This window comes from Bos indicus, chromosome 24 (assembly GCF_029378745.1).
Source record: "Bos indicus isolate NIAB-ARS_2022 breed Sahiwal x Tharparkar chromosome 24, NIAB-ARS_B.indTharparkar_mat_pri_1.0, whole genome shotgun sequence".
Taxonomy (NCBI): Eukaryota; Metazoa; Chordata; class Mammalia; order Artiodactyla; family Bovidae; genus Bos; species Bos indicus.
Window position 1 is genome coordinate 30157522 of NC_091783.1, and position 17274 is coordinate 30174795.

At 40.3% G+C, this 17274-nt stretch overlaps 1 protein-coding gene across 12 annotated transcripts in view; it reads left to right on the top strand.

Annotated features, from left to right (window-relative positions):
* Positions 1–17274, top strand: part of CHST9 (carbohydrate sulfotransferase 9) — a 284083-nt gene that overhangs the window by 116073 nt on the left and 150736 nt on the right. For 7 of the 12 annotated variants that reach the window (XM_070778778.1, XM_070778775.1, XM_070778785.1 and 4 more), the window contains one exon: positions 15630–15668. The exons of 1 other annotated variant lie outside the window; for it this stretch is intronic. In XM_070778778.1, coding sequence (XP_070634879.1) covers positions 15630–15668 — 39 coding nt within the window. Of the gene's footprint in view, positions 1–2761; positions 2926–9363; positions 9493–15629; positions 15669–17274 lie in introns of those variants that run through there. 4 more of the 12 variants (XM_070778779.1, XM_070778776.1, XM_070778781.1 and 1 more) reach the window with 4 other exon arrangements.

Consider the following 17274-nt stretch of genomic DNA (forward strand, 5'->3'; position numbering starts at 1 on the left):
ACAGTGTGCTGCAAACATAAAGTGCTGAACTCCCCACTCATCACACCACAGGGGCTCAACAGCATTTCTCTCTCATTGCTTTCTCCGAGGGACCCAAGTATTGGTGAGCCTCTTCCCCTACACATAAAATGGACTAGATCATTAACAACTTTTCTTGTAAACTTTTGAGTAGTCAACCAGCTCTACAGAGGATAGTTCTGCCAGATCACGAAGTATGCTGCAAAGCCTGAAAACAGTAAATCCATAGCCACTCATCTAAGCACACTTTCTTCCTTGTCTTCCTTCTGTCCATGAAATAAGAGCTTCCCTGAATGTCTGAGGCCCAAACCTTTGATGCAGGTCAGTGTGAAGGAAAGATGAGTATGATGAGGATTTTTTTAAAGATTAAAAAAGAAAAAACTCGGGGCTAGAGGGAATGAAAATGGTGCTGACATCTCAAAGAGTAAAATGAAGCTCACCTCTGGCCTCGAAAAGCTTTCTTCACAGGCTAATGAGGAGATGATTAAGAGGATGAGAGAGTAGTGAAATATGCTCGTTTCCTTCAAATGAAAAGCTGGGCAGGACTGTGTCCGTGAGCCAAATAAATTGTGTTTAAAGTGAACCAACTCCGACTTCACAAGCGTTGGGTCTGACTGGCCTCGTATCATTACCTTTCTCAGTGAAATGTTTCCCCTTGTTGCCTTCATACAGAAAATGAACCCTAAATAATATTAAAGCTCTTAATTCAATATAGATTCTACCAGTTTATCCTTTAAAAGTAAATCTACCTAGGGTAAGAAAGATAATTTTAAATTATTTAGCAGAAATGGCTGTTGAATGTTTTCAGTGGTTCGGTTCAAAGGGTTTCTGTATAATTCCAGCCATAAACGAGAAAGTTTATGAAGCCTGGATGAATATTTAAATGTTGTTGTTTCAAATGGGTGCCTCATTTGATGGTTTACAAGTTCTGAAAAGACGCTATGTAATGGGCGAGTCGCCACTTTACTTTTGATTGATAATCTGGACAAAGGGTGATATTGTAATACTTTTTATAAAACCGAAGTACATATTAATCTACATAGATTCTACATAAATTAACCACACTGTTACTAATAACAGGGTTTTTTGTGAAAAGCAATAAGTTTAAATGCTAAAATAATGGAACATATCTATAGGTATAGTTGAACAAGCCATCTTAGGAAAGAAGAAATCTAGGTGAGCCTTGCTTTATGGGAAAAAAATCAATATGTGTTGATAGGTGTGTGTGTGTGCTTAGTCGCTTCAGTCATGTCCCACTCTCTGTGACCCTAAGGACCATAGCCCACTAGGATCCTCTGTTCATGGGAGTCTCCAGACAAGAATACTGGAGGGAGTTGCTATGCCCTCCTCCATGGGATCTTCCTGACCCAGGGATCGAACCCGTGTCCCCTGCATCTCCTGCATGGCAGGTGGATTCTTGACCCACTGAGCCACCTGGGCAGCTCATATTGATCGGTACCTCAATAATTCCTGCTATCAGAATAGAAAAGGAGCTGTTTTTATTATCTTTCAGTGTGTAACAAAGTATGCCAAAACTTAGTGGTGTAACACACATTCATTTTGCTTGCAGTTTTGTAGGTTAGGAATTTGTAAAATTCCTGGGCAATCTGTCTACTCCATGTGGTGTTCACTCAGGTGACTGGAGTTGGAAAATCCACTTCCAGGATGGCGTCATCACCACACATGTTTGGCACCTAGGCTGGCATGGCTGGAACAGTAGCTGTTGGTCATTTTTGGTTCAGGCAGTTTGCTTTCCACCAGGCCTGTAGGTGTGGCTAGCTTGAGCTTCCTCACAGCATGGTGGTCTCAAGGGCTTTTCTCAGAGCAAATATCAGACTCGGAAAGTGAGAGCTACCTGATTTTCAAGTCCCAAGCCAAAAAGCTGGCAGTTCCAGTGTAATCTACTCTTTAAGCAATTTATGAAGGCCTGGACAGTTCAGTAGGAAGAAAATCGACTCCACTTCCTAAAGCAAGGTCATTGTTATTCTAGCACAGGAGTGAATAAGTATGAAGTGAGTGAAGTGAAAGTTGCTCGGTTGTGTCTCTTTGTGACCCCATGGACTATATAGTCCATGGAATTCTCCAGGGCCAGAATACTGGAGTGGGTAGCTGCTCCCTTCTCCAGGGAATCTTCCCAACCCAGGGATCGAACCCAGGTCTCCTGCATTGCAGGCAGATTCTTTACTAGCTGAGCCACCAGGGAAGCCCAATAAGTATATTATGAATATATGCTTTACTTTGCAAAATAATTCACTCCTGTTTCTTTTATATAATGAAGATTCCAAGGACATCTAGAATATTCTGTCATTTAAGAATAGTTATTCACATCTAATGCACAAGAAACATATTATTGTACAAAGGAAAGTGCAAATGCACACATCTCTGCTTTGGTCACTAACTGAAGCGTATATTAGTAAAACTAGCATTCCCGTTTTTCACAGATGTTTAAGACCTGGCTATCACTGGGTTTGGTTTTTATTTTTATTTTCCTAATCTGACTTCAGCATCTAAAAGTCTACCAAAAAAACTTCTGTGCCAATAAAAAACTGCTTCAAAAATGAGGTGCTGAATATCAGAAGGTTTACTCTAAGATTTAATTCACCCAGGCCAGTGTTGGGAATCTGAAAGGAACTATTGCTTGTCACATTAATCACGTGCTTGTTAAGTGGATAAGTGGGAAGATATTCTGTACTTGAAAATTTCCAAGAGAACATTAAACTGTTGTTTCTCCTACAGCTTTTCCTATTTCTCTGCAGAGGGGTCAGCCCAGGAAAAATCTTTGAGTATTCAGTTCTTCTCAGGCTTTCTCCACACGATGACGGATGGCAGACCCCGGAGCTAGGGAGCGCAGATGGAGTGTCAGCCCTGCCAAGGCAGACGGCCAACCTCGGAGGCCCAGATCTATTGGTATTGATATGTTTCTGAAGGGCCAGTTTCTGTGGCTCAGTCCACACTGTCTGGAGCTCACAGCAGGCAATGTGCTCATAACGGCTCTCTCTACCTAAGCATCCTAGCGACACATCAACTCAGCGCATAGAAATGGACATAAGAGCAAGAGGAGTTTATCTAAACTTGGAGGACGGCAGAGGGTCCACAGCGGCACAGAGGCTCATCACAGTGTTTACTGAGGCCAATACCCTTTCAGCATCAGCATAAATCCAGATGTCAATAATAAACTCCTCTGCCTTTATATACAACTAACGAAACAGAAACCATGCAGTGTTTAACAGTCATTTTTAAACTTTTTATTTTATATTGGAGTAAATGCATGCACAGGGCTTCCCTGGTGGCTCAGATGGTAAAAGACCTGGGTTCTATCCCTGGGTCCGAAAGATCCCCTGCAGAAGTAAATGGCAACCTACTCCGGTATTTCTGCCTTGGAGAATTCCATGGACAGAGGAGCCTAGAGGGCTACAGCCCATGGGGTAACAAAGAGTTGGACACGACTGAGCGACTGATACTTTGACTTTTCAAATGCGTGCACACATAGTTGATTACCAGTGTTGTGTTCATTTCAGGTGTGCAGCAGAATGATTCCCTTATACATATATATGTATCTACTCTTCTTCAACTTCTCTTCCCATTTAGGTTGTTACATAACATTGAGCAGAGTTCCCTGTGCAATACAACAGGTCTTTGTTGTTTTTTGACTTTCTGGTCTTTACAGTGGCGCCTCTGTTCCTGCCCTATAGTATAGTACTTAAAATCGTACTATTTACCTACCTAACTAAAGAGACCTTTGAATCTTGGAAAAGTCAAGTTGCTTGTTCAAGATCTTACTATTTGTTTTAAGGAGTAAGTTCTGGCAGTGTTGTTCGGCCACTATATCATGTCCAGCTCTTAGCAACCCCATGAACTGCAGCACGCCAGGCTTCCCTGTCCTTTACCATCTCCCGGAGTTTGCTCAGACTCGTGTTCATTGAGTCTGTCTCATCCTCTGTTGTCACCTTCTTCTCTTGCCCTCAGTCTTTCCCAGCATCAGGGTCTTTTCCAGTGAGTCAGCTCTTCACATCAGGTGGCCAAAGTATTGGAGCTTCAGCATCAGTTCTTCCAGTGAATACTCAAGGTTGATTTCCTTTAGGATCGACTGGTTTGACCTCCTTGCATCCCTTGAGTCCAAGGGATTCTCAAGAGTCTTCTCCAACACCACAATTTGAAAGCATCGGTTCTTCAGTGCTCAGCCTTTTGTATGGTCCAACTCTCACATCCATACATGAGTATTGGAAAAACTATAGCTTTGACTAGATGGACCTCTGTCAGCAAAGTGATATCTCTGCTTTTAATATGCTGTCTAGGTTTGTCATAGCTTTTCTTCCAAGGAGCAAGTCTTTTAATTCCATGCCTGCAGTCACCATCCACAGTGATTTTGGAGCCCAAGAAGATAAAATATGTCACTGTCTCCACTTTTTCCCCGTGTGTTTGCCAGAAAGTGATGGGATCAGACGCCATGATCTTAGTTTTTTGAATGTTTAGTTTCAAGTTCTTTTTCATTCTTCTCTTCACCCTCATCAAGAGGCTCTTCAGTTCTTCTTTGCTTTCTGCCATTAGAGAGGTATCGTCTGCTTATCTCTGGCATTGAGGTCCTCTGGTTTCTAGAAAAGCTCTCCCTTTCTATTTAGGTCACATTAGACTGCTGACAGTTCCACAGCTGCTGGTCAGTACCAGATATGGGCAGGGATTTGGACCACACACCCTGGGCTCTAATATCATGTCATCTGAGCTTGCAGTTGGGGAGAGTCTTGCCATGTAATTGTGTGTTTCATCAAACCAGTTTGTATTTGGAAAGAGTTACAACATGAGGAGGAGAGAAAAGGAATTCACCAAAGTAAAAAGCTATTTCTCACTTAGAAATTCTAAGGGAAAGCAAGAGAGACAGAAGTGATGGTAAAAATATCAAGAAACTCTCCAAGGCTGAGGCTAGAGGCTAAGTCACTCCAGTCGTGCCCAACTCTGTGCGACTCCAAGGCTGAACTTTATAATATTTCTGTAAACAAAGCCACTGACCTTGAGAATATTTAGAAATATTGGATGTTACCAGGGAACACCTGACATGGAACATTCATAAAGAGAAGCACCTGGCGACACGTTACATTGCTATTCCCCAGGCAATGAAGTGAGACCCTTATAAATGTGATTGTATTATACACTCAAAACATTTGGGATTGTTTTAAATTATATTTAATTTAAATATAAATTAAATTATATTATTATTAAAATTTTGTTTAATCCTCACAATTACCCTAAGTAGGAACTAGTATTAACCCCATTTCCAGATAAATACAATTTAAAGAGGGTAAATAACGCACATTGATTAAGCAGAAGAGCCCTTCACCATTCTACGGACCTGCCCCAAATTACTTATATTGCTCAGAAAAAAGTGCAAATCTCTGGGTTCATAGTCTAATCCTGCTAGTCACTAATTGGGATCTTGAGCCTGTTTCAAAAAATATTCTGAGACTCTTTCTTCACTGGAAAATGGAAGTCATTTTAATCTACTCCATGAATTGGCGACTGAGAAATTGGTATGCAGTGAGGGAAGCTTGATGAGATTCCATGACAGACTTTGTTATACACTAATGGAAGAAGCTAGAAGAAAAAGTATGTTTTGGAAATTAGTCTATGTCTGATTGTAAAATTACAGGATGTATGTCACATGTGTTTGTGTGTGTGTGTTGCTCACTCAGTCATGTCTGACTCTTTGCAATCCCATGGACTGTATGTAGCCCTCCAGGCTCCTCTGTCCATGGACTTCTCCATGCAAGAATACTGGAATGAGCTGCCATTTCGTTCTCCATTATGTCACATATGTGTAATGCATTATATGTATGTATATGCATGAAGTGAAAGTTACTCAGTTGGGTCTGACTCTTTGCAACCTCATGGACTGTAGCCTGCCAGTCTCCTGTGTCCATGGATTCTCCAGGCCAGAATACTGGAGTGGGAGGCCGTTCCCTTCTCCAGGGGATCTTCCCAACTCAGGGATCGAACCCAGGTCTCCCACATTGCAGGCAGATTCTTTACCATCTGAGTCACCAGGGAAGCCCCCAATATATATATGCATACACACACACATATATATGTGTATACCTACTATTTTTATAAGTGAGAAATCTGTATTCAGGTCAAGAAGCAACAGTTAAAACTGGACATGGAACAACAGACTGGTTCCAAATAGGGAAAGGAGTATGTCAAGGCTATATATTGTCACCCTGCTTATTTAACTTATATGCAGAGTACATCATGAGAAATGCTGGGCTGGATGAAGCACAAGCTGGAATCAAGATTGCTGGGAGAAATATCAGTAATGCAGATATACAGATGACACCACCCTTGTGGCAGAAAGCAAAGAAGAACTGAAGAGCCTTTTGATGAAAGTTAAAGAGGAAAGCGAAGAAGTTGGCTTAAAACTCAACATTCAGAAAACTAAGATCACGGCATCTGGTCTCATCACATCATGGCAAATAGATGGGGAAAAAATGGAAACAGTGAGAGAATTTATTTTGGGGGGCTCCAAAATCACTGCAGATGGTGACTACAGCCATGAAATTAAAAGACGCCTACTCCTTGGAAGGAAAGTTATGACCAACCTAGACAGCATATTAAAAAGCAGAGACATTACTTTGCCAACAAATGTCAGTCTAGTCAAAGCTATGATTTTTCCAGTAGTCTTGTATGGTTGTGAGAGTTGGACTATAAAGAAAGCTGAGCACCAAAGAATTGATGCTTTTGAACTGTGGTGTTGGAGAAGACTCCTGATAGTCCCTTGGACTGCAAAGAGATAAAACCAGTCAGTTCTAAAGGAAATCAGTCCTGAATATTCATTGGACGGCCTGATGCTGAAGCTGAAGCTCCAGTACTTTGGCCACCTGATGCGAAGAACTGACTCATTGGAAAAAACCCTGATGCTGGGAAAAATTGAAGAGGAGAGGAGAAGAGGACGACAGAAGATGAGATGGTTGGATGGCATCATCGACTCAATGGACATGAGTTTGAGTAAGCTCCAGGAGTTGGTGACGGACAGGGAATCCTGGCGTGGTGGAATCCATGGGGTCACAAAGAGTCGGACATGACTGAGTGGCTGAACTGAAAACATACATGGGCTTCTCTGGTGGCTCAGACAGTAAAGAATCTGCCTGCAACATGGGAGACCCGGATTCGATCCTTGAGTCGGGAGATTCATACAACTATATGTGTGCACAAAATTTTCTTTTCAGTAGAAGTGACATGAAATACTGAGTTGTGATACAAATGCCCTGCTCATTATTCATGAGACGTCATTGGATTGCCATATATGAACCTGTGGTTTTAAAAGATGAGAAGCAATCACTCCAATCTTGGAAGTAATTCTATACTTCAGCACTGAAATGTAATATATAAATGGATATATATTCTATATTTAATATTTTCCCATGACGTCATATAATACCAAGCCTAAAATAGCTTTCAGCTTATTGTGAAGATTTATAAGTGTTATTAGAGTGCCAAATTCATAGTAGGTACTAAATAAATTGGAAAAGACCCTGATGCTGGGAAAAATTGCAGGCATGAGGAGAAGGGGACGACAGAGGATGAGATGGTTGGATGGCATCACTGACTCAGTGGGCATGAGTTTGAGCAGACTCTGGGAGATGATGAGGGACAAGGAAGGCTGGCGTGCTGCAGTCCATTGGGTCGCAAGGAGTCAGACACAACTTACCGATGGAACAACAACAACTAAATAAATACTAATCTACTAAAAAAAAGTTCAAAATCTGAAGATCTTTCTGACATTCTGCTCCTGAAATACTATGATCAGGCACTTAGCAGTTAAAATAAGCAGTTTATTCATTCAAGCAAATAATTTGATAAATAATAGGCAGCTAGTTTTTTAAGTCTATACAAATATTTTTAAAAATAATTTATTCAAGCTAACTTTCAAACCTAGAGACTGATTATGTACAGCTTACGGATTGATATCGCACTCCTTACTCCTCCCTACCTTTTCACCCCAACTATTTTTTGTCCTCTCATTATTTATTTGCCACTAGTAAGTCAGTGATTTGGCAAAGTTATTTAAGAAATTTCTACCATGTGTTCTTACCTGAAAATAGGTTTAAAATTCATAATACATAATTATGTATTCATAAACATAATAAAATATTCATAATACATAATACAAGCCTCATAATACTGTGAAGATAAAATAAATTAACATATGTAATGTGCTGATAACAGCAGTGAGCACATAGATATTGTTTAATAAACATTAGCTACAGTTATTAGCATGATTACAATAATAGAACTCTGTTAATACCACTTAGAAAAATAATGGAAGTAAAACTCAAAATTGTTTCTGCTTTCAGTTGAAATATAAGAGGTAAGTAGGTAGAAATAGATAGATAGTGTATCAATAAACAGATAGTGTGTGTATATATATATATATATATATACACACATATATCTCCTCCTTTTTCCAGTACGGTGTGTGTGTGTATGTGTGTGTATACACACATCTTGTACACACACACACCGTACTGGAAAAAGGAGGAGGAAACAGAAAAAAACAAGTTTTGGGGAAATCCTCTATGATTTGTTCCCAGGGTTAACATAGCCATAGGTACCAGTGGTTAAGACAAGAAGTCAATCCATCTAACACCAAAGTCGGCATTTATTTCACTATATCATGCCATTTCCTCTGGGAAGAGATTGACTAAGAAAATCTTGCATTTAGGTGAATTTCATATATTCATGTTCCAAAGATAAGCTAGAATTTTTGGAATACTAATATCCAAAACAACAGTAATTTTTTTAGAGATATTGATAAAGGTATTTTTTCTCCCATTACCCAAATGCATATTCTGTAGATTACTTTTCTCATAAGTCTTTCATTAAGATAGCTAAACATGCCAATAGTGGTAACCTGGGGTTTAGGTTATCTCTGCAAATCAACTAGCACTGTGACCTAGTAACCCCATCTCTCATGGAGACATCCAAAGCGAGTAATCTTAAAGCCCCTTCTCTAAAGTAAACAAAATTAAAACCCTACCTCCTTCCACTTTTCCTAAGAAGTAAAGAAGTACTACGGATTGTCATTATCTAGAAACATTGCCAGCATTTTTCCATTAAAAGCTAAGTGAAACAAAATGGTATTAAAAAAGAATTCATAAGAGTTCACATTATATTATCTGGTAGCTATGCTACTCTCCCTGCCCTTTCTGCTTTTTTTTTTTAATGAGTAGCATGTGCACAGTAATTTTCCTTGTCATGATTCTATGCCTCCTTCATGGTGCATTTTGCCAAAGAAACATCGGACATAAATGAACATTCTCAGGTATCCTAGCAACAGGATGTGATTAATAATACCTCTCAGAGCAGGGCAGATAAAATGCCTGCGAGTGAACACACACTCAGAATTGGCGCCTGAGAAATTGGTGTGCAGTAAGGGAAGCTTGATAAGATTCTATGACAGACTTTATTACACACCCATGGAAGCAGGTAGAAGAAAGAGCATATTTTGGAGATTAGACTATGTCTGGTTGTAAAATTACAAGATGTGTCACAGGTACATATATGTAATGCCTTCTATGTATGTGTACATATTGACATACATTTCATATGTATGTGCACATGTGTACATATATATACATGTATACCCACTATTTGTATATATGCATACATATAAATACCTATGTATGCATGCACAACATTTTCTTTTCATTAGAAGTGACATAAGATTCTGAGTTGTGATACAAGTGCCCTGCTTGTTATTGGTGAGTCGTTACTGGCTAGGCATTTATGTGCCTGTTGTTTGAAAAGACCAGAAACCATTACTTCAATTAAGGAACTACTTACGTAATGAAGTACTGAAATGTGCTACAAGTGGGTATATACTTAATGTTACTCCCTAAAACCATATCAACCCCAAGTCTAAAACAGCTTTTAAAAATATCGACTCCGTTTATATAAATAAATCATCATGAGATGTGCCATTTTAATATTCAACTAAATACATTTTCTCAGAAAAAAGTTAGACCCTTCAAATTCCATTTTTATGAGATTACTGTCCATTTTGGTTCCTCACAGGTGAAGTCCTATATCCAGCTTTAGAGAGAAGTAAGGTGCGCACCATACTTTAATGTTTTGTTCTTCAAGTAGAGTCTCTGGTACAATAAAGCACAACTAGGGCAAAATGCATGTTCATTATTCTGAAAGCCTCTCTTAATTTATCACCCACTTTTCTAATGTAATAGTTTCCTAGGTTGTCAGTTGTAATGTAGATACCCGGTAAAAGCTCTGTTCTTGGTTGTACTTGCACTCAATGTTAGCAACACTAAAATTGATTTTGTGTTCTTTAGCATTTAAGGAGGGTTGGGATATTACACAACTCTATGTCCACTCAATCCCAAGCATCTGTGCTCCAGGCACTGTGAGGCATGAGGAGACAGAGAGAGGCACAGGATACACCTCTTATCCTAAAGGAAAACACAGTAAAGTTGGGAAATAAACACGCAACTGATTATAAACCAAACGCTGGAGTTAGTGCTGTAGCAAAGGAACAAATAAAAGGCAAAAGTGAAAGTGAAAGTTGCTCAGTCGTGTCCAACTCTTTGCAACCCCGTGGACCATACAGTCCATGGGATTTTCCAGGCCCAATTACTGGAGTGGGTAGCCTTTCCCTTCTCCAGGGGATCTTCCCAACCAGGGATCGAACCAATGCAGGGTCTCCAGCATTGCAGGCTGTTTGTTTACCAACTGAGCTATGAGGGAAGCCAAAGGCTAAAGGAGCATAGAAAGAAGGGCGATTAATTCTGCAGGGAATGGGAAGTTGGGGGGAGTGACACAAAGCCAGAGACATCACAGAAGGGCCTGCATTTGAGCTAAGCTCTGAAGGATGAATAGAGTTTTGATGGGCAGGAAGGACATTATAGGATATTCCAGGAAGTATAAACATCATGCACAGGGAGTTGGAGGGGGAGGTCCAATTCCTGGTATAATTGGTCAGTATTCTGTACGGTGTTTCAGGGGTTGTAGCAGAAGGTAGGTCATGACCAAGTCTTCCAGGGTCATCAGTTTCATATGAGGGAATGTGTATTTTAACAGGGATCAAACCACAAGGATGGAAAAACCATCCATAAAACTGATGAAATCAGTTGGGAGCCTATAGAAAATAACCCCAGGAAGAATTATCAAGTTTATGAACCAGGTCAGTGGCAGTGAGAAAGGAGAGGTCAGCTCTGATAGGCCCTGTAGAGAGAACAGAACGGTCTGAGGGTGAGTGAATGGCAGGAGCTGATGAGTCTTAGGTTTTATGTCCGATTGCCTGAGCAGGATAGCACTAAAGATAAGCAGTTTTGGAGGGGAATATAATGATTTGACTTAAGGACTTTTGTGAAGTAGAAAATGCAGATATAGATATTTCCAGTGGACCTAACACCTAGCTGGATTTTGGAGCTAAAGACATAGGTCTTGGCATCATCTCTTCCCAGTGATGGTGAACACTGAGAGATACAGTCACCCATACAGAGCAAGATAAAGAGACTTAAAAAGAAACCTAGAGGGTTATCTACAGTTAAGTGGTGTAATCTCTGTGTCTCTTGATAAATATAAGATTGTCTTATTTATCCAGTGTTTATTTTTCTAACTTGAAGTTTAGTGTATATGTAACTAAGAACAGAAATCTGTTTCCTATACCAGAACTAATACCATAATAAAACTAATACATAACATTTACATAGAATGCCACAGTTTACAGAGCCCTTTCATATGTCATAAGGGCAGAGAACTGTTTGACATCTCAGTGAAAAATTGTTATCAACAATGCCTTCCAGCCTCCCTTCTGAAACCTTGAATGCCAGTATTTTGTATGTAACCTCCACTTCCTGCTGGCTCTGCATATGAAATTAGTTCATCCTCACAACATTCCAGATAAGCAGGCTCTGATCTCTACCTTACAGATGAGAAAGGCAGGGAGACTGATCTATCTGCAAAAATTAACATCCTTTAATGCATATTCCCTATGGCTCAGTTTGTAAAGGGTCTGCCTGCAATGCAGGAGACCCAGGTTCAATTCCTGGGTCAGGAAGATCCCCTGGAAAAGGAAATGGCAACCCACTCCAATATTCTTGCCTGGAGAATTCCACGGAGAAAGCCTGGTGGACTACAGTCCATGGGGTCACAAAGAGTCAGACACAGTGGAGTGACTAACACACACACATGCATATTCTATTAATTGATAAATTAACCCAAACTTTCATAATAAAATTATCCCATAGTATTAGTTGTGTATTACTGTATGACAATTTACCCAAAACTTAGCAGTTGAGAACAGCAGCAGACATTTTTCATGTCACAGTTTCTGTGGGGAACTCTGGAGTGGCTGATTGGGTGGTTCTGGGTCAGGGTCTCCCATGAAGTTACAGTCAAGGTGTCCTGAGCTGCAACCATGTGAAGGTTTGACTGGGGCTGGGCTGCAGAAGGGGCTGCTCATTAGCCTGGCAAGTCGATAAAGACTGCTGGCAGCAGGCCTCAGTTTCTCAGTGGCTGCTAATTGAAAGCCTCAGTTTCTCATTGGCCATTCCGGAGGCCTTAATTCTTCATTGGCTATTAGCTAGAGGCCTCAGTTGCACATTGGCTGTTCTGGAGTCCTCGGTTCCTCATTGGCTATTGACAGGAGGTCTCAGTAGTATTGACAGGAGACCTCAGTTTTTTGCCACATGGGTCTCTCCTTAGGAAGAGTGTCTTCTTAACATATTATCTGGTTTCTCTCCAAGGAAGTAATCTGAGAGAGAACAAAACAGAAGCCATAATGTTTTTTGAGGCCCAGCCTTGAAATCACATTATTTCTACAAAATCCTACTGGTTATACAAGTCAATCTGATTCAGTGTGGGAGCAGACAACACAAGGATACAAATGCCTGGAGGAGGGAAGATCATTGGGATCACCTTCGAGACTGTCTACCATAACCCATTATTTACCTTCAGTACATTCATTGTGAGCTTTCAGGATTTATGACTCATACAAGTTAAAGACTCTCCAATGAGAATAGTTTTTAATGTCTTTTTTAAATTATTTTTTAATAATTCAGGACTTGAATAACATTTTTGTAAAAATTCATGAAAATGTTTGAGGCCCCTAGTATACAAAAATTTATAATCAAGCATACATAGTGGCTTGCCCAATAAAAATCTTGAATGAGGAGATATCCCATCACACTTGGTAATGAATGAAACCTTTAAATGTGCTATTAATGCCATTTATCTATTTGAATCATTGAAACAAATTACATCAAACAAGTACTCTGAAAATCACTCAAATGAATAGAATATGAAATTAATCAGGATGCCAGTTAAATAAATTCTCCCCTTCGGGCAGCTACACAAGAGAAGGCTTATATGTTTTCCACCTTATAGTTTAAAGGCCTTGTGGGAAGTTTACATGCAGCTTCCATAACCTCTCAGTAACCAGCTCCATCTGTGAAAAGTTAATAACTAACAAGAAAGTGATGGCTAGAAGGGTAGCCTTTACTTACCCATCACAGAATCAAGGCTCTCACCTCAACAGGGGCGTTTACACACACCATTGCCCTGGTGCCAACCTTCTGATCTAAGCTCATAAACATGCTAAGGTATCCCAGAAACCTGACTTAACTCCTGCTCAAACTATCGCCCCATCTCACTCACGTTTGACAGGTATCGTGGACAAGTCATTTCCTCCTCGGCCTCATCTTCCTCATCACCCAGTACTCTGTAGACCTTCAAGGCCTCTCGTGTTCCCCACCCTCTCTCTGCTAAAACTTCTCTCTCACAGTCTAGCAACAACCTCGTGAACTCAGCCGCTTCAGATGCTGTTGGTAGCCCCACTCCATACTTCCTAAAACTTTATTTGTGGTACCTGACTCTGTTCGGTTGGTCTCGTGGACCTCTGCTTCCTCTGTCTTCTCCTCATCCTCCATCACAAAGCACAAATCGTGTTTTTTGCTTTCTTGGTCCCTGTCTTCAGTCTGGGACCTTTCCCTGTTCTGTCTGCCTGTATGTTTCTATTTCCCCTTTCAGCTCCAGCCACCTTCTTAAGATGGCCATTTTCTACGTCTGTAATTTCAATTCCAATCACCCTCCCAAGCTCCAAGTCCCCATAGCACTTCAAACTCATTAAGCCTAAAACTGAACTCATCATTCCCATGTCCCCATCATGTTTACCGTTTCCCTGAATTGCATCACCACACCCAGAGACACCTAGATAGCCATTCATTTTGACCTTTCCTTTTCCCTTGCACTTACAGTTTGTAAACCCCTGGGCCCTGTGAGCTCTGCTTTCCTGCCATCTCCTCTGCACCCATCACTTCCCTCCTCTTTGCTCCCACTGACATACTCAACCTCTTGCCCAACTTCTCAGATAGCCCTCCTCCTATGCAAAACTCTGTTCATTTGAGTTCTTAAGGCAAGTCCTAAAGGTGACCTATGGGTTTTGTAGGACAGCCCTGTCCTACAAAACCCATAGGTCTTCCCAGGTGGCACCTGTGGTAAAGGACTTGCCTGCCAATGGGATTTCAGACAGTAAAGAGTCCGCCTGCAGTACAGGCGACCCTGTTTTGATCCCTGGGTCAGGAAGATCCCCTGGAGAAGGAAATGGCAACCTACTCTAGTATTCTTACCTGGAAAAATCCCATGGACGGAGGAGCCTGGTGGGCTACAGTCCATAGGGTCACAAAGAGTCAGACACGACTGAGCGACTTCACTTTCACTTTGCCAGTGTAGGAGATGTAAGAAACTCATGTTCAGTGCCTGGGTTGGGAAGGACCCCTGGAGGAAGGCATGGCAACCCATTCCAGTATTCTTGCCTGGAGAATCCCAGGGACAGAGGAACCCAGCCGACTACAGTCCATAAGGTCACAGAGTCAAACACAACTGAAGTGACATAGCATGCATGTATGCATGCACAGAATCTATACTATTTCTTTGGTCAAGAATTAATCCTTTCCTTATTTAAAATTCCCCAAATTACATATGTCTTCAAGGTTCAAATCAAATACTCCATATTTGATTTTTAAGTTAAGTATTCTCCATAACTTCATGGGCACCCCTTTATTTCTTAAAACTAATCATTTCACCCTCTAGTATTTTAAACATTTATACCATGGATAGAGGAGCCTGGTGGGCTACAGTCCACAGCATTGCAGAGAGTCAGACATGACTGAGCACACATGCACACACGCACATGCCCTTTGAGGGCGCATCTTGTTTCATGTCATATTTTCTGTCCTTTATCTTCCCAAGTAGGTCATAAGAGGGCACGGTCTTATCTTAGTTACGTGTTTACCCGCACATGGAACATGGGGATTTGTCCTATGGGTGGGGTTTGCACTCTTAATTTTACTGTTGAGTAAATGGCTCTAACAAGATTTTTTTAAACCCAGCAGCATATTTAATGCATATTCATTAATTTTTGACTTTTGTAAATTGATTTGAAAATATTGTTCAGCCCTTTCCTCTGTGCCCAGTCATCTCGGGAAAAATGTTGAACATGGCTGACCTAGTGACTGTGTCTGCAAATTGCGATAAACTGGGCTTCTGTCTTAGTTACATCATTTTCTCACAGCTGCATATTGCAACTGATCCGCCACTTCTTATTGCAGGGAAAGTAGAGAAGAGAAGAGAACAAAGAGCGACTTCAGGTAAGATGCTGACTAATTGGCCTCAGCTTTATGTCATGTTTTTACTTCCACCTTGAAAAAAAACACAACCGATTTGCATTATAATATTCAAAAACTCACCTTAAAAATGCAGTAGTTTATAAATCTAGACTTGATTGACTTTGAATTAATGAAAATAAATGAACACATTTTGCTTTTTCACTTTCACATAAGTCATGTCCTTTTCATCCCACCTTTCTATTCAGATGAAAATGAGATGGCATGTTACTCAATTTTTCCATGATTACCTATTTAACAAGTAAGTGTTGCAACCACCAACTTCAAAATGTGAAGGTTGTAGTTGTTGACAACTGTTTCATTTCCCTAAATATCTGTGAACCTTAATTATTTTTCTCGAAGTCATTTATGTAGTTGATGTTTTTCAGGGTGGTGTCAGTTAAGCAAGAAGAGTCTTTACATTTTGAAGGAATTTTAAGATTTCTCCACTTCTAAATCCTAAGATATATGCAGAAGTAAATGGTGCTTTGGCACAGTGCCATTGCACATAGTAGGGGCCAATATTTGCTATCTGATACAGAAATACATTTTGACATTTCCATATTTTCATCACTAGGCTTTTGGCTTAAAATCATGTATGGTAAGATAAAGTTTCATTTGCCAAGTAAATATTTGCATAAGGGCAATTTTCCAGTTCCCAGTGCCCGAAAATTGTCAGTATTCACAGAGAATTCTAATTTGGCATATGTACCCATGCCCACCACCCATCCTAAGATTTTTTAACCATTATTTTATTTTTTTTAACTGAGTGTTTTTTTATTTTTGTTTATTATTATTATTTATTTTTTTGGCCACATCTTGCCACATGCGGGATCTTAGTTCCTTGACCAGAAATCGAACCCTCACACGCTTCAGTGGAAGCATGGAGTCCTAAGCACTGGACAACCAGGGAATTCCCACCTCCCTTGCTAAGTTTTCACCAACGTGTTACTCCCAAATACTGTCTTCTTTCAACTTCCTTTTTTTTTTTTTTTCTGATCTGGTAATGATGTGTTAATGTTTGCAAACAATGCAGTCAACAGAAAGCCAAAATTTGTGTTAATCCAAAACCAAAAATGTTAAAGTAGTCTAAGCCCCTGTCTCTTTTCTCCTTCCCATTGTTAGGGTTCATCTTAGACACGATTTCCCTTTTAAATGTTATTGTTTGCCTTCTCCCTGTGGCTCTTTTAAAACCTTATCATGAATGCCAAAAAAAAAAAAAAAAAAAGTGAAGTCAAGAAAGTGTCTGGCGTCCTCACAGATGTGATCACCTCCATTATTGCTCCTTGGGGGAAAATTGTTTATACTGTTTCTGAACCGCTATTGCTATGATCCTGTAGGTATGGGCGTAAAGAAACTTTATTGTTGAGATGAAAGCTAAGCTGGGCAAAGTGTTAAACCAGATGCCTCTTTAAGTCCCCTCCATGCTTGTGGGTTCTAATATGCTGCGTGACCAAGGTGACATAAGGGACTAGCAACAGAGACAAGAGAAGAACTCAGATTTCTTCATTCCTTATTCTTCCCAGAGTCCCACCCTCCTAAGCTTTCTTTCCAAATCAAAGTGCAATCATTTCAACAAAGTGTTAGGTTT